Consider the following 23604-nt stretch of genomic DNA (forward strand, 5'->3'; position numbering starts at 1 on the left):
CTCCACAAAAGGCTAAGGGCCCTTCCACTGCAGAGGCCAACAGGTCACTCCCCCAAACTTTCACCAGTCACAAGCCCATGGCCATCCAACACAAACAAAGCCACAGCAGGATTCTGCTGGGAAGGGTGGGTGCAGTGGACAGCTGGGGGAAAGACAGGCAGCATCTCCAGGGCCCTGGGGAGCCCCCACAGCCACTCCCCGTCCTGAGCAGACTAGAAGGGTGGGTGCAGTGGGTGGCTGAGGGCAGAGAGCCAGCATTGCCTGGGTCCTGGAGTCCCCACAGCTGCTCCACTTCTCGAACAGATTGTCCACATGACCTGAACTTGTAGCCTCCAAAAGCGAGAGGCTGAATCTCTGATGCCAGACCTGCCTAGTCTATGAGAGAGAGAGGCAGGTGGAGGGCTGTGCAGAAGACAACACACAGTATCTGGCAGCTTTCTCTTCATGCATTGCTTCCAAGTTATTTTAGTCTAAACAACTCATTTTTCTGTAAGTTTCTAAAGAATTACATTATTTTGAATTACACAATTTGTCCAGCTTGAGTAAGAATGCCTCCTTTTGGAGTCAGCATCCAGAGGAAAGTGCCTGGAAAGTGCCTGAAAGTGCCTGCCAGCTCCTCTTTCAATCCCAGATTCTGAATAACGTCTATCCTGGGAGCCAGTGAATAATCTACAACAGCAAAGACATGAAAACAAACCAGAGGCCCGTCTAAAGAGGGGAGGATAAAGAAACTGGGCAAGTCTATTGCACAGAATACTACTTAAACACCAAAAAATGAAATTATACCATTTGCAACCAAATGGTTCCAACTAAAGACCATTACTCTTGGTGAAATAAGTCAATCCCAAAAGGACAAATATCATATGTTCTCTGTGATATAAGGCAACCTCCATGCAAAATACAAGATCAATAGCCCTTTCAATACTGTTTTAACTATATATCAGGGGGTTTGATATCTTTGTTTTTATTTTCATTCATTCTAAAATAATGTTTTTGTTTTTCTTATTCATTTTTTCGCTGACTCAAGGTCACACAATAGCACTGTTTCTTTTTCATTTCTTCAATCACACACTGGTCATTCAGTAGCACATTATTTAACTTGATGTGGTTGTTGGTTTTCTACTTTCTCTTCCTGTTGTTGATTGTTTTATGGCTTTTCATCTAGGCGAATGCAGAGTAACTGTAACAGAGACGATCATATCTGGATGTGCAGATGCAATGCAGTATGCATCTCCACTTCCAGATCAAAAATGGACTCCCAGTGAAACTGTTATATACAGCTTGACAATAGGGTGCTGGCCTCTCCACCACTGTCCATACCTACAACGTCAGGATACAGTTAAAGAGCAGAATGACAGACTTAGGACCGCTTATGAAGGACCACACTACTATAACAATATGAGGGAATCCTTTGGGGGGGGATACTTGCAGATAGCAGAAGGGAAATCCCAGAGCCTATAGAACTGTATCATAACATAATAAAATAAAAAATGAAAGTGATTAGAAAAATAAATAAAGTCATCATTTCCTTTCCAAAATACTGTTCCCTTAAACGCTGTAGCAATTTATCTTTCCCAACATGATTTGAGAGAGCTGTGAAGACACACACGGCAGCTCTTTGGGGAAGGGCATGAAAAGGTGACCCAGCAGCAATACCCCCAGGCATCCAGCAGGAACTCTGCCACCTCTGCACCAGAGGCAGCACCCACGGCTCACTCAAGGGGAGGAGACCTACAATGATACACAGAAGTGAAGAGAAACTGCTATCATCATACAACTCTGCTCTTTCTCCCCAAACACGACAGACAAACTGAACACTCCTGACCACTCTACAGAAATCAGCACACAGGCAGTGCTAACTTACGAGCCCAAGTTGAGTTTGGTGCTATGCAATGTTCAGAACCGCCAGCAGTGTGAATTCCTGGGGAATTCTTGGTGAACCTGTGATGGTTGGCACGACACTATAAGGTGGTGACAGGGGCATTCAGACTCAACAGAAGCACAGGGAGTGGGCATCAGGATAGCAGCATCTGAGGACTCCTAAAAAAACCCTGAAAAATCTGCCAAAGCCTACCACTTCACCATTGGAGATGCGGTCCCTGGGTCAAGCTGAGACAGGTCGGTGACAGGAGGGTTCATTGGGGGTCAGCTTCCTGAGATGGCAAAGGATAGTCAAAGGATGCTGGGTAGCTCAAGGAGAGAGAAGGCCTGAAGGACATGGCATGCAGAGCAGGGAAATGTAGTGGGGAAACGTGCACACCACAATCTGATCTGTGCTTCCACAGCCAGCCACGGTTTTGCTCTTGACATCTGGGGCTGCACCATTCTGTGTCCTGCCTGCTGAAGACTGTGGAGTCCCTGAGAAGGGCCCAAGAGAAGCGCCCAGCTGATAGGGCAGGAATCAGGAATTCCCCTCCAGGGCACACCTGCCCAACACGTGGCATTTCAGGGCACTAGCCCTAACCTGCCACCAGACACCAGAAGCAACTGCTCCCTGCCAGAGGAGCTGCAATGCCAACAATGCCCCCAAGGTCAACAATCTGTGGCAGGTCTAGGGGGCAAATCACCCCCGACCAGACGACTATGGGCTAGAAGCATCAATTCACTCCCTAGCTGGGTAGGACCATCAAAGCATTGTCCACCTCTTTCTCCACTCACCTGCTTCCCATTCTCTTGCCCAAATCAGGCAGAACCGGGCTGCAGCCAGAGCATCCTTGTCCTGCCTGCAGAGGGGAATGGGAATTCCCTTCAAGCTGCACACAGCAAGCACAGCAAACACTGGCAAGCTTTGAAGCGCATGCTTCTTTGCTCACATACTTGCACAATTCTCATTCCATGGTTGTTTCATCCTTTGCCTGTGACACAAGATCAGCTCCAAGAAGAGATGGCCAGCAAGACTGAGGAAGCCTCACTATGCATATGTGAACCAAGCAAGAAACCTGTGGGTGCAGACAGCCTGAGCCTCCAGCACACATACAGAGTGGGAAGGACGGGGCATCTCAAACGCCAGGCCTCATGAAAACCAACCCCTCCACTCCTTCCTTCTCTCCCTTTCTTTCTTCCCCATTTATTTCCCACCTTTTCCATCTCTCTTCGTGTTTCATAGAAATACACAACAGTTTGTCTACACAAACAGGACAAAATGGCAAGCAACCAGTGACTCCTCACAAGTGACTGGTGATCTCACTGAGCACACAGAAAGAGCACCCTCTGACCGAGGTGGTGTCGCTCAGGCAGCATTGTCACTCAGGTTTAGTGGGACTGCCCGTGTCACAGACAGCCACGCGTTACACTCTCCACTCAGCTGGCCTTGACTGCTACACTGTTCTCACACTGGAAATAAGCCTGTATACCTCCTTCAAGAACTCTGTGTTCAGCAGCATTAAATTTTCTATAAAGAAAACTATAGTTATTCCCATTTGAAAAGTTTAGGCTGAACTGACATAAATAAGCCAGGATTTGTCAATCCACTGGCACCTCTAGGAATACCTTTTGTACTTTCAGTGTCTATTATTCCTTACAGATTGGAAAACCAACCCCCTCATTACTTTTGTTCCCCATCATCGGGGATCATCGGGGTGTGAATTAGCACATAGTATGGACACTAAAATGCAGCCTTCGGAGCAGGTAGCTAGCACAGCGACGGGAAGGGAAGCCTCTACTGCAGATCTGCGCTTTTATCAGGGAGTCCTAGAGTCCATCCCTGGGAACAGTCAGGTACCGTCTGTCCAGCAGAGCTGGAGGTAAAAGCAACAGGAGTGGTATTTCTAGGTGCTCTCTAGTTTTATGGCTATATATTTTTAAATGCTATTCTGTGGGGGGTTTTTTTGGCCTAATTTAATAATTTTAAATCCAGAGGAATATCCTATTTCACGCTCACATTTCCTTAAAGCCCAGTCTTCAAGCCAAGCTTTCACTCTTTTTTTTTTTTAATATTCCCCAGGGAGGAACCTCTGAAAGACAAAGGAAGCATTTACAGGACCCCAAGACCAACACTGCGAACTGCTAACACTGAGGACACCCCCCAGCAGGGTTCTGAAGAGGACACAGAGGGTGGGACTTCCTAAAACAAAATCCAGAAACCTTCTTGGAGCTGGTGTGTCTCTGCACTCCCTGGCCGTCACTCAAGATCTGTTCTGCTCAATGTTCCCGCGGCCCAGACTCCTGTCCGAAGGCATCTGTCCTGTTCAACGCCCCAGGAGTCACTTCTCCAGTTAGCCACAGTGAGTCACACGTGTCTGGGGGCTCCATCCAAGGCAGGAACAAACCTGCAGGATTCCTTAGGTGGTCTTTCATCTTCCTAATGAGAGGCTCAGAACTTGCCCAGCAGGGAGATATTCCTCTCCTCAGAACAGATTTGTTCTTCATTACCAAACCAAGAGGAAGGGGTTGTGCTTCTGATTAACTGAGAGGGAATATTCAAGGCAGACGTATTCAAATAGTTACAGAGACTGCTGGAAATCACGCCAGCCCCCACTTACCTGTACAGGAGTAGTCGTCAATCCGGATGTAGCCCGCCTTGCAGATGCACACGAAGGAGCCAGGGGTGTTCACACACACCGTGTTCTCACGACAGTAATGGCGCCCCTCAGCACACTCATCAATATCTGGGGAGAAAAGTGGGCAAAGAGGTCAGCTGAGTCATGTTCTAGAGTCCTCTATAACTGTCTCGGTGGGTCAAAGGGTAACTGATAGAGATTCCAGAATGGCACTCAGATCCATGCTTTTTGGGGGTAACAATTTTCTCACAAGGCCATGATAGTTCTGAGCACATATGGTGTTCAGCAGCTGTTGGGGGCACTGACAATTTCCTGCCCTGTGATTGGCCCTTTGCCCTGATTGGTGTGTCTGGGTGCTGATTGGACAGGATTGACATATAAGCTGGGGGCTTGGCGGGGGAGGAACTTCAGCGTAACAGAATTAACGGACATAATGGTTTTTAACGGATGGTCTGAATAAAGCGCCTCTGAGACTCTCCCCAGTGTCGGGTGATTTCTTCCGCAGGACGGGAGACCCCGATAAGCAGCCAAGTGTCGTCATGTTCAGTGGCATCTCAAGCTCAAACTAGAGTGTCCTGGGGTGACATGAAGTATATCAACTGCTGACATCTGGCAATCCCCACAGGAACCTCCCAAGACTATGTGTGGCTCAGCTCTCGCTACAGATGGCTGCACCCCACCTGTGAACAGACACTGCAGAAGTGACAGCCCCGGAGGAGCTGCCGCCAGAGCCCCTACACCCAACGCTCTGACCTGTACAGGCAGAATTCACCCTGGGGATGAAAGGTCCCAGAATTAGGATCACAGCTCAATGCCAACACCTTGGTTGCCACAACATCACAGGCTACTGTTGCTTCCTCAGATCCTTCATGCACTTCCTTCAGAAAAATTCCCCAAGAGCTGCATTTATGCACCAAGATTGCAAACTCACACAAATGTCACCCCATGTACCTGCACATTCACCCCCACAGAAATGGCATGGCTAACCAGTAATCCGCTGGAAAATCCTGTTCCCAAATGTAATTCACAGTGAGTTTACCTCCAAGATCTACCTCCTAAACAGATAAGTTCTGACAATCAGTCCGACTCTATCCACACTCACTATGCCCCATCCTGATGGTCCCAAGAGTGGAACAAAGTTGTGGCAGACACGCTCCCATGGAGACACTTGGTGAATTTTTACCAACCAGAAAGATCTGCACCAAGCTGGGGTGGGCTGCCAAGAGGAAAGCCCCCCATGAGAGCAGGATGTGTTGTGAGGCCTTGAGCAGTGATGCTACCAGACCAAGTGGTTCTGAACAGTGGCTTCTAAAACATACCACAGAGAGTTCAAACCCACGTCCCCACCTTAAAGGGGCAAATACTCCAGGAGGCAGATGGATTACCCCTGGTTGCTGTTTGAGCTTTAAGCCATAATACAAAGACTACAATGGAGCAGCTGGTATGAGATATAATCAAGAGAAGGAGCCCTTTTAAAGTTACCAAATGCTGGCACATCAGGAGGTCACTAAATGTAACTGGCTATAGTAACCTCCTGTTCCAGGTTCTCCTACCTCCATAAGTGTCTGACAGCACCATGTCCCCTTCTTGTCTGTTTCCACTGGCCAGGAAGGCTCTGGAGGGTTAGTAGACTGCACATCCAGAACAAGGCCTGGCTTAGAGCCTGCCGAAGGAAGCTGTGTTCTTTTCATGGCCTTTCCTCTAAAAAGACAAGGGGACAGGGTCCCCATGCACCGTGATGGTGACATGAAGCTCACCTTGACAGGAGACAGCACCTGTGCCAGGGGCTCGGCAGGAACAGCAGACATCAGCCCTGCGCCACAGAGGTGCTGCCTTCTTCCAGATGTGTGCATCTCACAGATCTGACAGGCAGTCTCTCCGGACTCCAAGTCCATCAGTGAAGGGTAACTTCCCAGTCACTACCAGCCTAACAAAGTGAACCTGACATGTGCAATGTGGGTTTCTGATTCCTGGCATTTTCTAAGGAACACATGTTTTGGTCTACCAAGCTTAAAAGCAGAGTGAAGTCTGAATCCCACATTCAAATAACTTCTGGCCCTGAGGATAATGCAAGCTGGTCTATGTTAAAAGCAAGGATTTAAAAATTTATAAATTCCTTTTTATCCTATCTGAAGCTGAGGCCAGATTCTAGATGAGAGAGGAACCTCAGAAATCCTCTCTCCCACCACAGTCATCCCCAGCTGAAGAAACCGAAGCACAACCAAAGCCAAGAGACGAGGGGAGTCTCAGGGACCCATCTCTGGGCCTTTGGGAGCTGCACCTGCACGAACTGGAGAGTTTCGCAGGGTGAGGTGGGGCAGGTCAGCCCAGCACACTCCAGGTCAGGAACCCAAGGATGCTCTTAGTACTGCTCCTGCAGGAGGCACAGCCCTGTGGCGTCATTCCTCCTCAAAGCTCCTCCACCACACCTCAAGCCAGGCTAGCACCCACGTTATTCTCAGCAAGGCACATGGGATTTCTGCAGCTACAACATTTATCTTCATTTCACCCTTAACCAGATTGTATCACCATGCTAATAAACACTAATGCTTTCCTGTCCAGCCAATCAAACAGTGGGGTTGCACAGCTGGGCTGTGAGGGCTCCATACACCAGAAAGCATGGGAACTGCCACACGCACCAAGCCCTCAAGCCTGCCCTGGGGCTGTCAGATGCTGGCAAGGCAAGGCTGGCACAGGAACCCATGCTCAACTCCCATGCAAGCAAAAAGATTGAGTGCTGAGAAAAGCCTTTCTGGAAAGAGATCTGAAGGTAACATTTGGCAAGATAAGAGTACCTTTAAAAACAAAACTTTGGAAGTACAAGCAAGCCACTTAGTAAAAAATAAATCAGTAAAAAGCCAAATTCAGATTCCATCTACAAATAAGTTCACATTGGAAGGAATCAAGAACAATCATCCGCTGATTCAAAGTCAGGGTATTATTGGTTTTGTCATTTTAAAAAATCTGCTTATTTATGTATTTGAGACAGGGAGAGATCTTTCATCACAGGCTCACCCTCCAAATGCCTGCCAAGTCCGGTCTGGGCCAGGCCCGGGGCGGGACCAGGACTCCTGTGCTTTTGTGCGGGTGGCAGGCCGAGGGCTCAAACGATCTGCACCAACTTCCCAGGAACGTTGGCAAGGAGTGGGTCAGAAACAGAGCAGCCAGACTCGGAGTCAGCACTTCAACTGGGACGCTGGCGAGGAGTGGGTCAGAGACAGAGCAGCCAGACTCGGAGTCAGCACTTCAACTGGGACGCGAGTTTTGCAAGTGGTGGTTCAACCTGCTACGCCATAAGTTTTATGTACTAAAAACTATCCCCATTTGAATGTGATTGAAATATGGAACTTAAAAAATACTAAGTTTTTGATATTTCAAAATAATGTTCACATATTTGTTCCATTGATTTTAAAAACCTGATTCATTGTAAATTAGATACTATTTTCTTCAAGAAAAGTGAAAGCTCTGGCATTCTATCAGCTTTTTGCTACTTTTTTTTAAAAAGAAGACTTATTTATTTTTTATTGGAAAGTCAGATATACAGAGAAGGAGAGGCAGAGACAAAGCTCTTCCGTCCACTGATTCACTTCCCAAGTGACCACAATGGCTGCAGCTGAGCCAATCTGAAACCAGGAGCCAGGAGCTTCCTCCAGGTCTCCCACATGGGTGCAGGGTTCCAAGGCTGTCCTCAACTGCCCTTCCAGGCCACAGGCAGGAAGCTGGATGGGAAGTAGGGTCACTGGGATTAGAACCGGCGCCCATATGCAATCCCAGCATGTGCAAGCTAAGGATTTTAGCTACTTGGCTACCATGTCAGGCCCAGATTTTTGCTACTTTGAATAGAAACTTTTAACTTTGAGGCTCCCAAGTTTAAAGAATTATTTATTTTTATTGGAAAGGCAGATTTGTAGAGAGAAGGAGAGACACAGAGAAATATTTTCCACCAGCTGATTCACTTCTTAAGAGCTAAACTAACCTGAAGCCAGGAGCCAGCAGCCTCTTTTGGGTTTCCCACATGAAAGCAGGGTCCCAAGGCTTTGGGCTATCCTCTACTGCTTTCACAGGCCACAAGCAGGGAGCCTTATGGGAAGTGGAGCAACCAGGACAAAAACCGATGCCCATATGGGATCCCAGTGCTCGAAGAGGGAGGATTAGCTAACGGAGCTATTGCACCACACCAGGGGCTCCCGCATTTCAAAAGGAAAATACAGATAGAGAAGCTACAGGAAAATGTGAGACAGGGTTGAGCATGGATCCTAAAACACCTTGCTGGGAGAGATGAGGGAAGTGAGGCAGTGAAGTGTGGGGCTGACCTGTGTGACCCTGAAAGCCTGTACGTGCAGAACACTGCACAGCCAGGGCAGGGAGCTCAGAGAACCCTGGGCCTGGTAAACAAGTAAGTGAAGGAATGCAACAGGGGCTACACGAGGACAGTGCCACCTCAAAAACCAAAGCAGGCTCACTGACATGTGCAGGCAGGCCTGGGGGGAAGTCCTGCTACGGGGAGATGGGCAGAAGACAGCACGTTTCCATGGGTGAGCCCCAGGCAGCTCCAGAGACAGAGGGGTCACAAAGCCCCGGCAGGGCTGCGAGAGCCAAGCAGGGCTCCTCTGCACAGGCATCCTGCCCTGTCACAGAGTCCCTCCTGCCCACACAACCACCAGGAATCCTCCCGAGTTGTGAAACCCCTTCTGTGCATGCTGTGTGCTCCTGCAGTGAAAGCTGAGACAGAACAGGTCATATGGCAAAGTACACCCAATTCCCACTGACCAACTCACCCACTCCTGCTCCCAGAGATGAACTCGGCAGTCATGACCATGGACAGCCTTCCTCACACAGGCTGTGCCCACATTCACTGCTGAGGGCATCCGTGTACACACACGTGCATGTCTCTCCCTCCACATACAGTGAGCCCCAGAGCTCACACGGCAGGGATCAAGACCTGGCAGGAACATATCCCAGACATGGTGCCACACAACAGTGTGGGTTCCCAGGGATTTGAATGGTTAATGGCCAGTTAAGTAAAGCGCCTGGGAGAGAATGCTGAGCAGTATTGGGAAACCCCAGAAGGTTGCTGGATATTGGGGTGTCGGCAATGCTTAGTCACAGCTCATGGGCACATCTTCCACATGGGGCAGTCCCAAGGTCAAGGTCATATTTGCAGCTTTCAGTGTCCTGAGATGTCAACATGTAGACCTATGACCCAGTTGTACCAATCAGGGCACTGATATGAAAACTCAACTCACAAGGGAACATCATGGCTGAGCAGGGCTTGACGATCCAGCAGACACAGAGACAGCTCTCAGCACCGAGGGCACCCGGGGCTTAGCCGCTCAGCACCCTCCTTAGCCTGACTGGTAATAAGCCTGTGGTGTGATCTGCAGTGCTGAGCTGAAGGTGTCGCTGGATTATTATCCAAACCTGTTCTCCACTCTTCCTACATTGTGTGCTGCCTACATCCTTCACCACCCTCCTGTTCTGCGTAAACTGTCACAGTGGATTCCTCTGTTTGCAACTCAAAACCTTGATCAATACAGTGTACTATCATCAAGATAAGGCAAGCAAACCTTTAAAGCAGGAGGGATCAATAGAATTAATTGCTACATAGAAGGCAGGCCAGACACAAACTGGGAATGCCTGACTTTCCAATATACAAGTGGGAAGCAGTCTGAGTAGATATCAGAAGAAACATCTAGGCTGGAGGGACCAGAGGGCCTGGTATAGCCACGCAGGCAGTGAGAACAGTGAACGACAATACAGGCAGGGAGGCCAGAACAGGGAACAGTAAGGGGTGTAGGATTAAAGCGAAACCAAGCTGGCTCCAGTGCTGCTGTGGGGGCAGGCATTTGGGATGCCGCACATCACCTATCAGAGTAACTGGATTCCAACTCCAGTTTCTTGGTAATAAGGTGCTCCCTGAAAAACAGCAGGTGATGGCTCAAGTGGCTATCGGATGCCTGCCATTCATGGAGCAGACTAGGACTGAGTCCCCAGTGCCCGGCATCTGCTTAGCCTGGTCCTAGATTCTGTGGGCATCTGGAGAGAAGCAGGAGATGGGCAATCTCTCTCTTAAACAAAATAAGCATTTAAGATAAACACAAATGCTGACGAGAAGAAGCAAACAGCACCTGAGAGTGAGTTTGCGTGGGTAACAGCTGGAGCAGGCTCCCTCTTAAGACTCAGACCCAGCACTTGGAGCCGTCACTCCTGGAGTAGGCTCTCGCTCCCTGGAAGCCAAAGAGGAGACTGAGAGGGAGGGCTGAGGCCCAGGGCTCATGCAACAGGACGTGGAGGAGCAGGAAGGGGCTGTTTCTGTTTTGCTGGTAAAAGCAGCCGTCCTCTGACTCACCGAGGTCAGGGGCCCTGAGGCATGTCAGCATCACCATGGAAATGTGAGGACACTGACAGGGGCACAAGAAGCTGCGAAGCTGGGCACAGGCTGGGTCAGCGTGGCACAAATACAGCTGCTAGCTCTGTCAGACACCTGACATGTGCACAGCAACTGCCTGGCCTAGGGACAACTTCTGCAGGACTGAGAGTTCCTCCAAATATCTCCTGCCAGTCAGCAGGTGGCAAAGTCAAGGCACAATCCCTCAGGACTGCCCACTCTTCTGCCTCTGCAGTGCAGCCCATCAACACTGCCAGGTCATGTCTCCCGCTGTCTGCTTGCCCTTCTCCACCCATCTCAACTGGAACTGAACAGCAAGCTCCATTCCTGGGGAAGCCTCTCTCCTGCCCTGCCTGGCGCTTTCATCTCTGCCTCTTGTTAGCTGGTGAGTAGCTGTCCTGGCTGGATCCAGCTTGCTGCAAACTGAAGTCCAGGCAGGCTCGTTTGAATGGCCGCCTTCTATACTGCAGCTGAAAACTCATAATGTTGATTAGCATTCTTTCCAAGAAGACAGACAAGTATTTTTAAAATTAAACACTAATTTAACAACTATTTATGCATTTTTCCAGAAAACAAGAATCTGAGTCATATTGATAGCCAAATCGTCAACCATTCCAGAGCCATCAGACAAACCTACACATCTCATCAGTGTTTCATGGAAGACGTGGCACCTCAGCAACCATCAACTGTTGTTTGTACACAAATCTGATGAAACTGCTATATCTGACAATTCCACCAGTGAGTAATAGTGACTGTGAAGCACTACCTCATGAAGACTCCACACTCACCAACGTAAATGCTCTGTATCAGCCCATGTTGCCTCCGTCACAGTCCTATGAAAGGGCTGGAATAATTCAAAAACTCCACTGAGGGTGCAAGTTCTTCATATTAAAGAAAAATCAGTTGGAAGGCATTTACAATGGAGCCAAAGCTAAATTTAAAGTAAAAATGGATATTCTGGTATATATTCGCAGAATCCCAGAGACCTACCTTTATCAGGTCCCAAGAGCAGGAGACAACTCAGAGCCAACACAGCCTTTCTCACCAACACTTCATGTTATTAGACAGCATCCATTTCCTAACCGAGAAAGTCCCCAGTCAAGGCAGGTCCTTCTCCACCACACAGCTCCATCTCGGTGCTGCTGCCCCACTCACTCAACTGGGACCTGTGTCCCACAACCCACAGCCATGGCTGTCTCCTAAAATATTATCTGTGCTTGTACTTGGGATGCTATTAGCCCAACGTCTGTTGCTGTGAGCACGCCTCCACAACAGGCACCACTATCACCCGGGGACCACTGAATCCAAGGCAGGTCTATTTGATCTGAGCAGTCCTGACCTGTTTCTTGCCATAAATGATACACAGGCTTCCATCTCTTATCTCCAAGCTTTTTACAGACGCCCTTGATGTACTTGCTAATCTTATTAATACTGGAGCTGGCTCCTCGTTTTGAAAGCTCATAAGTAGATAAAATAGGAAGAGAACTGTAAAAGAAATGCTAACAGTTGTGTCCCATTTCAAGCAAGCCACTGTTAATTGATTTCTGCACTTTTAAACAAGTATAACTAGGACACATGACTTGGATTTCTTGGAAGAAGATACAATTGAAACTTATAATTTAATCTTTGTAGACATGACCTTGAACTTAATACTGCACTTTTTCTATCAATGACTTTTTAAAAAATTGTTACCCATTTGGCACCTTATGTATCACTTCAGATGTATTCCTTCGGGGGGTGGTTATTTTTGTAAGATAATTTTTATTTCTTTAATGAAAAATTTCCAGTGCTTCATAAAAGATGCCTGAAGCCTGTTTGTTCAAAATGAATTGCTTAGTTCCTAGACACTCTAATATTAATAAACAACTACACACATGGGTAATTATAAGGCATTTTAACCTGGTATTCATTTTAAAAAATAACATGAATCCCCATGGTTACATGTAAAGACTTGTGAATATTTACAAAGCAAGAATAGATCAAATATCCAATATTGCCCATATAAGCAAAAGAAGTTGACATAAAGTAGCTTAGTTCTGGAGATGGTTCATGGCAACATAGTAACTGAAGCTACTATCCATCACAGAACTGGCATTTCAGACAACACCCAAGCATCTGTCAGATCAAATTCTGAATCCAATAGTGGCATGATATCTTGTTCCCCAAAATGAAATCATAGTGCCTGAACTGATCAATATAATGGCAGTAATAAGCATAGGTGAAAAACACACATTTAGTGACAAGCTTTTACCCAAGACTGATATATCAGGAATGCATTTTAATATAGTCAGTCCTGTTCAGCTCAAGAGACCAACTGTCTCCATTAAAAAGACGGGAAGCTGCCTGATGTGCACAGGCTGCAACAGGCAGTCAACAAGAAAGCAATGTTTATTCCATATTAGAACTACGCCCATGTGTCAGAAACAGAAAGATGTGCATTTGCTCCACATACACAATTTGTGTTCATTTGAATTTTAAACCTTCAACTTTCTTCTGACATATATTTAGAAAGTTGATTATAGACAGGCACCTACATAACATGAAATATCCAACCAGAACCATTTAAAAAAAAAGATTGATTTGGGAATCCAAGAAGGCTGAGAACAAAGGATGGACCATGTTTCCAGAGTCTGGTTGATGGAAGGTTTTAGCAAAGAAGTGAGAAAACAACACACACTGTTTGGAAGAAGAGGGGACAAGACGGGACCCTGGTGAAGCCATCCCCACCCAGGCCTGGTCAAGGAAGGCCTGGCTGAGAAGGCACTCTGGTCATCCCCTCACGAGAGCTGGGCATGACCACTGAAGGCTCAGAAGCAAGAAAGCTGCATGTGCTGCTCCTCCTCGCCTGCTCCTGCAAAGCACCACACCTGGCACCAAAAAGTCACTCTGCACATCTCCGGTCACTGCTGTCAGATTCAGGGCATCGCAAAGGTCAGATGCTCGGCACCTGCAACTGCGTGGGTTCCGGGGCATTAGCCACACACCAACACTCACACACTCTGCATGAACCAGGGTGACCCACCCTAGCTCCAAGGGCTAATGCCAGAAGTGGCCCATAGATAATTCAGCTCCCACAGTGGGTCCAACAGGGAAACTGTGAGTACCTCTCTGATGGGCTCCAACTGTCATTGGCGAGTATGAGAACCAGGTCTCAGGGCAGGCCTGGCTAGGCAGGCGCTGACACTTGCAGGCATGAGTGTGGGCTGCATAGTAGGGTTGACTGGATTGAGCTAGACTTCAATGCCCACTGATGTGTATAAGAATTGAATGAGATGTGGGACGGGCTGAATAATTCTGCTGCACCTATTGGCAAATACAGGAACCAGGGCCAGGAAAGGCCTGAGTTTATTGGAGGTCACTCTGCCTAGGCTATAGTTCCTGTTGATGCACCTGAGAGGCAAGTATGTGGTGGGCAGGGTCAGGCTGGGCTGCAACGTCCATTGATTTATGTAAGAGACAGGACTGAAGACAGAACTGACCCAGCAATTTCAACCATCAGTGTGTGTATAGGTTGATGTAGATGACTGACTGAGCTTGACCTTTTACTGGCGAGCACATACAAGTCACATCTGCGATCACTCCAGACAAATTTTCTTTGTGATCTCCCCAACTGAACCAGTGGAGCCAGAACTCCAACCATGGGGAGATTTGCAGGATTTGTGGCCTGACCATGGGGCTGTGTCAGAACTGAGCCTCCTCAGTGGCACAGATGGAGCAATGGACAGCATACAGCATACCCAGAGGCACATGGGCGATATGACAGTCCACTGGGGCCTACAGAGAACATCTGGTACCATAACAAAGGAAGGAGGGCAGAACAAATTGGTCAATTACCCCAGTCAAGTGTTGACAGAAAATATCTGGGCAAATGGAAACTAAGTGGACTGTGTCAGCCAATAGACCTTGGAAGGATTTCTTCATCCTTGGATCTGTGAGATCGACAGCATTTCAGAACTATCGAAAGCTCTTCAGCAGAATCCTCAAGAACGTGCTCCACTTTGGGGACTCTGGGATGCCATCAGGTGACTGTTCCTCATCCCTGACTACTAGGGAGGTTTGGAGGCTGGGTGTGGCTTCTCCCTCTTATCTCCTCCTTTCCCCCAGATATAGGAAGAAGAAAAAGGAAAATTTGAAAATGATGAACTTACCCACTTCCCCCTAATCCTCAACACTTCCCACTCTAATCAACTATGTAAACATCATCAAATACAAAATTAAACAAAACAATTTAGCTCCCACCCTAGGAGACCCCCTGCAACGCCAGGACTGTCACAATTCATCCTAAACTTCCCAGTGCCACTGCAATCTGCCTGGTGAACCAAGGAAAGAACCTACCTGAATCCTACCTCTCCGGCTCCTATCTTCTCAGCAAACTCTCCTGTGCCTCTGTAGCACCCCCCGGAGGACTGGGGCAGGGTTCACTCACATCCCCTGGGCCCAGGGCTGGAGCTGCAAGGGTAAGAAGCCACAGCACTGGCTGACTTCCCCAAGCAGGACTGAGGAAAGGTCCACTCACGTCACAGTCCAGAGCCCCAGCAGGACAAGGGGATGGCCTCCACGGCCTCCCCAAATACCAAGAACAAGTTCCTTCTGCATCCGCAAAACGGGTGTAGACGCTCAGTGTTTGCCCTGGGCCTAGTGTGATGGCTCAGTTAGCTAACCCCACCTTTCTGCCTTATCTCAACAGGATGTCTTCCAGTTCCACCCGTCTCGCTGCCAACAGGAGACAGTCCACTGTTTAGAAACATCACGTTTTTTATTTGCCATGCCAACATGCTTTTGTTTCTCTCTCACTATCCCCTGCCAACCCTCCTTGCTGATTACTTAGGTGTTTGGGCTTGACAGGCCCCACAGGGACCAGACACTCAGTTATCCCATCTGTAGACCAAGTAAACTGTGTCCCTCCCCATCAACTGAAGACTTAAATGGAGCCCAAAGGCTGTGCAGAGAGCCTGCTCCACTTCAGGATGTGGTCTCCTCCAGACCCTTCTCTCCAACTTGCAGAGGGCAGATCCTGGACTCCATGGCAGCCACAGCCCTGGGACCCAACGTCTCACCAGAAACTTCTCAGGTCCCTGTGTCTCACTGCTTCTGTTTCTCCCAAGATCCTGACAACTGCAGGATCCTTGGACGTGTTTTCGTGTTTTATTTAAGAAGCTGTGCATAACACAACACAGTAAGTGCATCATTAGCTGCAGTTTGGAGAGCTACAGTGTCTGCTAGAATCCCCTAATTAATCCCACAGGGCTCAGTTCTCTGGGTTATTTACCCAGTGCCGTTAGCAGGCTGCCCATTCGCTCCAGCAGGAACCTGCGTGCTGGGCTTGCTATCACAGAACAGAGCTCACATGGCATCTTCCCTCATACTTCTTGGAACAGCTCCATAAAGCCATCGCTCATCCTGCTCTTAAAGGAGCCACCCCAGATCACCTCCACACTTCTTAGTTAACACACAGGGAGCAGCAATGGCTGGGGCCCATCATCGAATGAGACAGTTATGAAGTGGTGAGCCACTGAGAGAGAAAGTGGGGAGAAACAGAAGAGAAGGGGGAAAAGTTGGGCAAAGAGGGGAAGAGCCAGGACCTGGCTCATCACAAGGAACTGATTTCCCCAAGGGCTTGGGCATCTGTTTCTTTTGGAGAGAACGAAGGTATAAAGCCAGTTAACTGTACTGGAAGTCCTGTTAGTGGTGCTTGGAGGTGGGCTTCCGGGGGATGAATCAGATCCGGTGAGGTCATGAGGAGCTAGCCCCATGATAGCAGGCAGTCATCCATGAATTAGGAAGAGCAGGGCAGACCCTAGCCAGCAGGCTGGCTCTGTATGTAGCATGTAGCAAGAGCCCCTCACCAGGCCGCACAGAGGCTAGCACTACTCTTAGACCTGGCAGGCCCAGAGCCAGAGGCTTGGAGCTCTTCTAAGATCTGCTGCAGCCTCGTCAGACTGCAGAGAGTGGCACCCCCTTCCTTTCTGCTGGAACCTCCCAAAGGCCTGCACTGCCATCACTTCTCTCTCCTGACTCAGACTGTGCTGTCCCCACTTACCGCCTCTCCTATAAGTGTCCCAGCTCCTCAACCCCCTAACTTCTCTGAGCACCACATCTGAAACTGACCAATTTGTGAATCAACTGAGCTGCCCCACAGCTCTCAGACCCAATCTTCCTCTTTAAGTGTTATTTCTACACCAATATCTGCCTGCTGCTTAGGCCAGAAACCTGGGAATCGAGCTCTCAATCTCTCTTCTCCACCTATCCCCAGCAACCACTACAATGAGCTGGTTCCACCTCACAAATGCTCTGAATATGCCCTCATGTCCAAGCCCATCTCTAGGGATAACCACTGTTGGCTCTTGTCCACTGGGTCCCTGGCCCTAGTCCTCCTGAGGCTGCAGGGACTAAATAAAGCACACCTGTGACCATGACATCTCTTCCCTGGAGACCTTCCGTCAGCTCCCATCGTTGAGCTTACAGCTCTGGTCCTCACCGGGACCTCCTACACCCTGCTCTCACTGTCAGCTTCTAGGCACCACTATCCTGTTCTGACAACCCCCTGCCCTCTGGCCTCTTTCAGCTCCAGGAAAAGCACTTTTCTGAAGGCAGGCATTGTGGCACAGCAGCTTAAGCAGCCATGCGAAATGCCCATATCCCAAATGAGAGTGCCTGGGATTGGGTCTCTCCTATTTTCACCCAGATTCCTGCTAATGCACCCGAGAGGCAGCAGACCACAGCAGAGACTCCTGGATTTCCTGATTCCTGGCTGCAGCCTGACTCAGCCCTAGCTGTTGTGGGCATTTGGGGAGTAAGGAAACAGATAGAAGGTCTCTCTCTCTATTTCTCTCTTTCTCTGTGACTAGCTCCTCCTAGTCACTGGACCCTTACCCAAGTGGATCCCAGCACTTGGCTGACTCTTTTTTCAAATCCTTGCCTCTACGACCTGTCAGGTTCTGCTGACTCTTCAGACTTGAAAATAAGACTGCCATGTTTAAGCAAAATTTTCCCTAACCCAGACCAGAGCCCATTGCTAACACGCTTCTCCTTGAGGGCAGGTGCCGTATTTGTAATAAAATGCTTTTTACATAACTATTTATTATCTTTCTGGCCTGTCAGAGTACAATCACATATATCTCATTCATTACACCTCCCCTGCTTCAGCCCTGCTCAACAAGTATGTCAGACAAACACATGAACTTCAACATCAAAGCTATAACAACTGCAGTCGTGCAGACCGCATTACAGCATGAGCAGCCTCAATCAGTTCCAGCAGTAAAATGGACCTACAGCTTCAATCCATGTAACTCAACTCACTTCAAAATCACCACTCACTTATTTATATGTCTCCTAGCGGACTGGAATGCCACAAGGTCAGGAGCTGCAAGGAACACAAAACACTGTGTGAATGTTCAAACGTGCTGCTTCAGAGCAGTGCTGACACCCCTAGCGCAGCACGGAAAACAAAAGGGAAAGCCGGTGTGATAAGAGTCCTGCAGCTCTGCTGCCATCGTAGACAGGACAGGGAAAGCGACTTCTGGGGCCTCCGTAACAAACAGCAGACCTTCCACTATCGTCTTAAGTTTTAAAATTATATTTTCAATTGGTAAATAAATAGCATCAAGTGGCAAAATGTTTTTCAGTATCATACATTCAAGAAAACTGCCAAATTATATTTTAATTAACTAGTTACACTGATAAACAATTTAGACATTATTTTGGCCTCTTTAAATTTCTTCCTGTCTCAAAAAAAATTAGCAACAGGTACAGCAAATAGTTAGCTTAATAGCAAGCCTTATTGCTTAAGGCCCTTGGCTCACTGTCTCCGGTGCTGACTCATCACCTGCTAGTGCAGACCGGGGGCAGCAGCTGACAGCCCAAGTCACCAGGTTGCTGCTACCCATGTGGGTGACTCGAATGGCACTGTTGGCTCCTACAGGCTGAGAAGGGCACTGAGGGAGTGAACCAGAGGATGGGAGTTCCACCTCACTGTTGGTCTGTAGGCCTCTTTCATATAGATAACTAAAATGAAATCATACATAAATCAGTATCAACACCATCCACATGATGCTCAATTCCAAACCTTGGCTCTCCTTGGATCACTCTCTGATTTTCTCCGGGACAAAGCGACCACCAGCGTTCCTGACTCTCCTCTCACAAGGCAGCAGGGACATGCCCCTCCTCTGCACCTCTCCACCTTCTGGGATCACTGCGTGGACTCCTTGGGGGCCATACAAAGGACTCTCCTGACACCCCATCTCCTCCACAGCCACCTCAGGCCTCATAGAACACACAGCAGCCAGAGCTAGCCTTTTCCATGTCAGCTAAGCATGTTGGTCCCTCTAGAATATACCCAGCCCAGATGCACACAAGCATGGGTTGTACACTGGCCTCCACAGCCTGCTTGGTTATCCTACAGCACACTTTGAATCGTGCACCCCATCACATTGCTTGCCCTTCTTTCCAACCCCAAGACTCACCACAATCTTTCTTGCCAGGCCTTCTGGCTAAAGTTCTGAGCCCACATCATTCCAGGCTGTTTCCTAGTGATTGATTCTCAGGTCCCCCACTACGTCCCCTGGCCCAGCTCCAATACTGACCGCTGTATCTAAATGAATCCCTACTGGATCTGGATCATTTTCTTCCTGTGTGCTGTTTTCCTCCTAGGATGCAAAGCTGAGCATAGCCTGGGTTATCCTTTAGTGTCTAAGGCCTCAAACACAGCCACTCATTATACAAGTGAATTCGGTCACTGTTATTCACAAGAAACGCAGCATAAAACACTCATAGATTAAGGGGTATCATTGGAATGTACACCATGTGGCTTCATATTAGACAATTAACATTAGTGTGCTTACTACACACTACAGTCTCCTATAATGCACTGAAAATTATATTCTGCTCAGAAAGTTATTCTCTGCAGTAGATAAAGTTCCACTTCTTAATAAGCTATTTTAAAACAAAGACTCTAACGTGAATGTGTATTATGAATGAGGAAGAAAAAGATGTGTCCTTCCTTTAGCAGACAGCATGGCCTCCTGAGGGTTGAATCAAGAGCACTTAAAGGACTAAGTGGGTGCAAAGGCCAACCTAAAATCTGGATGCCAACATCTAAGGCAGAAAGTATCTATTCAGTATCCACAGAGCTCAGGGCGATGACCCAAGTTGGTTCACCAAGGGCACCAGATTGCCCTGCGCTGAACAGAGCCACCCTGTGTGCAAGGACAGATGGCACACACTTCGGGCATCTGGGGCGGCCATGGGTGGAACCCTCTCTCTCAACGCCAGATGTCACCAAGCCAGGCCCCTCATCTGCAGGACTCAGTAGCCAGTTACACAGTCAACCGGAAGGCCTGAAAGCCATGCTATGGCCAACAATTCCCAAGGAGCCCACATGCTCGGGACCCCAGGAACAGTCAGAGCTAGAACACAGGTGAAAGCCCTGGGCACACACACACATCCTGACCACTGGCATGAGACATGAGCTCCCTCGGATACCCTGTCATGACTCACTCTTCTGGAGCTGTTTGCTAAATGCCACAGAGCACAGCGGCAACCACTGACACCACTCGGAGGGGCAAACAAAAACAGCAGCGGGCGCTTTATCTTCCTGTTAACTGACTGCCTTTGTTACACAACACTGTCCGGAAAACCTCACTACAGTTCCAACTGCAAGCCACAGTAATCATGTCATTGCGTGAGCTATCTGAATATCTAATTATGAAAAAAGTAGGCAATTTCACAGTGGAAGTATTGTTCTAATTCAAGACACCAGCCATATTAACCTAATAGTCTGACATACAGCAGATAGCTGGAAAACTGTAATTTGAAAGATAATTATTTTTAGGTGATTAATATGCTTCAAATTAAATTCACTGCTTTTAATGGGCCTATCAACTTGACAACCTGGGAAATTACACCATTGTGCATGAAGGAAGCCTGGTGGCTTCTCCAGCTGCACTACACATTCGACAGGGGCTACCTTCACAGTAGGCGTTGTCCTCACGCAGCGCCCGGAAGCCATCTCGGCAGCTGCACACGGCCCGGTCATTCAGATTCCTGCAGACAGAGTTCTCCATGCAGTTGTGTCGCTCAGAACAGAAGTCATAACCTGCAAGAGATGCAGACATGCGCCGAGAGGCGTTAGGAACCAGACAAGCCCTGCTGACTTAGTGAGCAGGCGGTGCTGTTTCCTGAAGTTATATCTATGGAACGTGCAGAAACACTGTCCTCTTTATATTAATAAAAAAAGATTAAAGTGGTTCATTGAATCTTGATGCTACTCTAAAATAAGTCTGCAAACTCACTGGTTTCAGGATTTATAGAAGGCTCACATGTTGGGGGCACCAAGAGGCCCCTCAGTTACTTCCACTTGCACTAATCCCATGTCAGCTTTGTCTCCTGGCTGTGAAAACGCTACCTCGCCCTGAATGTGCTAATTATGCTGCCCTCCCCCATGTATCTGAACAAAAGCAGATTTACAACACAGCAGGTAAGTGGGGAGAGTTAAAGGGAGACACAGCCAGAGAGATGAGGACCACACCAGGCCAGCCACACACCCACATAGGAAAGGAAATGGGCAGCTCAGCATCCCTAAAAGTGAAAATCACATCACTTTAATCTAATTTTCCTGGGAAATACTTAAGATACGGTGTTCACTCAAAAGAAAATGGCAATTGCTACGAATTACAGAGATTTCGAAGCTCCCAGGGTCCTCCTGAGAGGAGACAAAAAGGTACATCTGACAAAGCGGGACACCAATCTTGTGTAACTTAGGGTCTCTCTCCTGCTCGGAGATCATGAAGACGCTCAGATGGACAGCTCCAATACGGAGATCACATCTCACAGAAACCACACGAGGATACATCACTCACTTGACAAGCCCACCTGGTTTTCTACTACCTATGGGACTGCTGTTCTGTATCTGTCTGAGGGTGGATGCAGGACTCGTCCACACATGCACGCAGGACAAAGCTTCTCAACGGGTCCATTGTTGGTGTCCACTCCAACTGGCTAGCAGTCTGTAACGACTGGTTTAACTGTCACCTAGTTGAGCACACTCATTGTTAAAGGCACACATGAAATGTAGGTAAGTATTATCAGACAGACCTTAAACAGCCTTACATAACAGTGCAAAAAATGCAACGATGGTACTAAGAGGATGGAAAAATAAAATTAGTAATACATACAAAAAAAAATAGGTGCAAGAAGCCAGAAAAACTGAGTTAGTGTTTTGAAGACTTGTAACTTGTCCAATATGACTCCTCATTTCTGGGCCTGGCGTGATGTCTCAAGCAGTTAAATCTTCCTCTTGCAAGCACCAGAATCCCACACAGGTGCCAGTTCACATCCCCCTGCTCCACCTCCCATCCAGCTCCCTGTTTGTGGCCTGGGAAGGCAGTTGAAGATGGTCCAAAGACTTGGGACCCTGTGCCCACGTGGGAGACCCAAAAGAAGCTCCTGGCTCCTAGCTTCAGATCAGCTAAGCTCCATCCTTTTTGGCGGCTTGGGGAGTGAACCAGTGGATGGAAGATCTTTTTCTCTGTTTCTCCTCTCTGTAAATCTGCCTTTCTAATAAAAATGAATAATATTTTTAAAAATAAATTAGACTCCTCCCATCTAAATTCCCATGGCAAAGGATATCCATTTGGAAGTACAATTCTTCAGAACAGGGAAAGTTACAAACACTTCCTAGGGACTTTAGCTCTTCACTGTACTTACAGCACATTTGCTAACATTGGGGGAACTATTGCCACCTCCACTGCCTAACTGTCAGCATTTTCCATCCAAAGCCAAGAAGCGTAGAAACACCACTTGGTATTTATTCCAAATGAAAACAAAGTTACGTTTAAACAACAGCCCACTACTTAAAAACACATGGAGAGGGAGAGACAGTCCCCAGTCCCTGTAATCTGTGTACTTTTCCCCTTTGGGTCAGATTTCAGAAGCATTTTTCCGTTTCTTGGCTTTGCATTTGTAAACCTTGACTTTGAACTTTCCCCTTCAGAGTCTTCTCATCTTCCTTCACAGACATTTCCTCTGCTCCCCAACAGCCCAGGGCCATGACACTGCACCACTGCCAGTGCTTCCTTCTCACCAAATCTCGCTCCCTGGCACGCGGGGCAGCATGCCTGGAGAAGCCCCCAGATTCTCAGCTCATGCCATGACCCCCTTCACTGCTTCAGCCAAAAGCTTTACTTTCTTTTTCTTTTAGATTTATTTATTTATTTTTCATTGGAAAGGCAGATATACAGAGAGGAGAGACAGAAAGGAAGATCTTCTGTCCAATGGTTCACTCCCCAAGTGGCCGCAACGGCCGGAGCTGCGCCAATCCAAAGCCAGGAGCCTCCGCCAGATCTTCCACAAGGGTGCAGGGTCCCAAACTCTTGGGCTGTCCTGACTGCACTCCCAGGCCACAGGCAGGGAGCCAGATGGGAAGGGGGGCCGCTGGGACTAGAACTGACACCCGTATGGGATCCCGGGCGCATTCAATGCAAGAACCTTAGCCACTGTGCTATCATGCCGAGCCCAAAAGCTTCACTTTCTATTGGGTCTTTTTTTTTTTTTTAATTTTTACTAACATTGACTTGAAAACTAAACAGTTCACCCAAATTTTAATTTATTTTAGCTGATGTTAGACATTTAATTTGTTCTTTCAACAAATCAGTTAAATGCTTCTAGTGAGTTGTTTCAAATGAATTCATTTATTTCAAAGGCAGAGTTAAGGAGACAGAC

At 48.0% G+C, this 23604-nt stretch overlaps 1 protein-coding gene across 1 annotated transcript in view; it reads right to left on the reverse strand.

Moving 5' to 3' along the window:
* NELL2 (neural EGFL like 2) overlaps nucleotides 1-23604 on the reverse strand; it is a 168778-nt gene that overhangs the window by 59872 nt on the left and 85302 nt on the right. The window contains exons 12-13 of the mRNA XM_040979035.1: nucleotides 20852-20980; nucleotides 4482-4607 (exon numbers count right to left, since the gene is read on the reverse strand). Coding sequence (XP_040834969.1) covers nucleotides 4482-4607; nucleotides 20852-20980 — 255 coding nt within the window. The remainder of the gene's footprint in view (nucleotides 1-4481; nucleotides 4608-20851; nucleotides 20981-23604) is intronic.

Source organism: Ochotona curzoniae, unplaced genomic scaffold, assembly GCF_017591425.1.
Source record: "Ochotona curzoniae isolate NIBS_2020 unplaced genomic scaffold, NIBS_Ocur_1.0 contig_2927, whole genome shotgun sequence".
Classification (NCBI taxonomy): Eukaryota; Metazoa; Chordata; class Mammalia; order Lagomorpha; family Ochotonidae; genus Ochotona; species Ochotona curzoniae.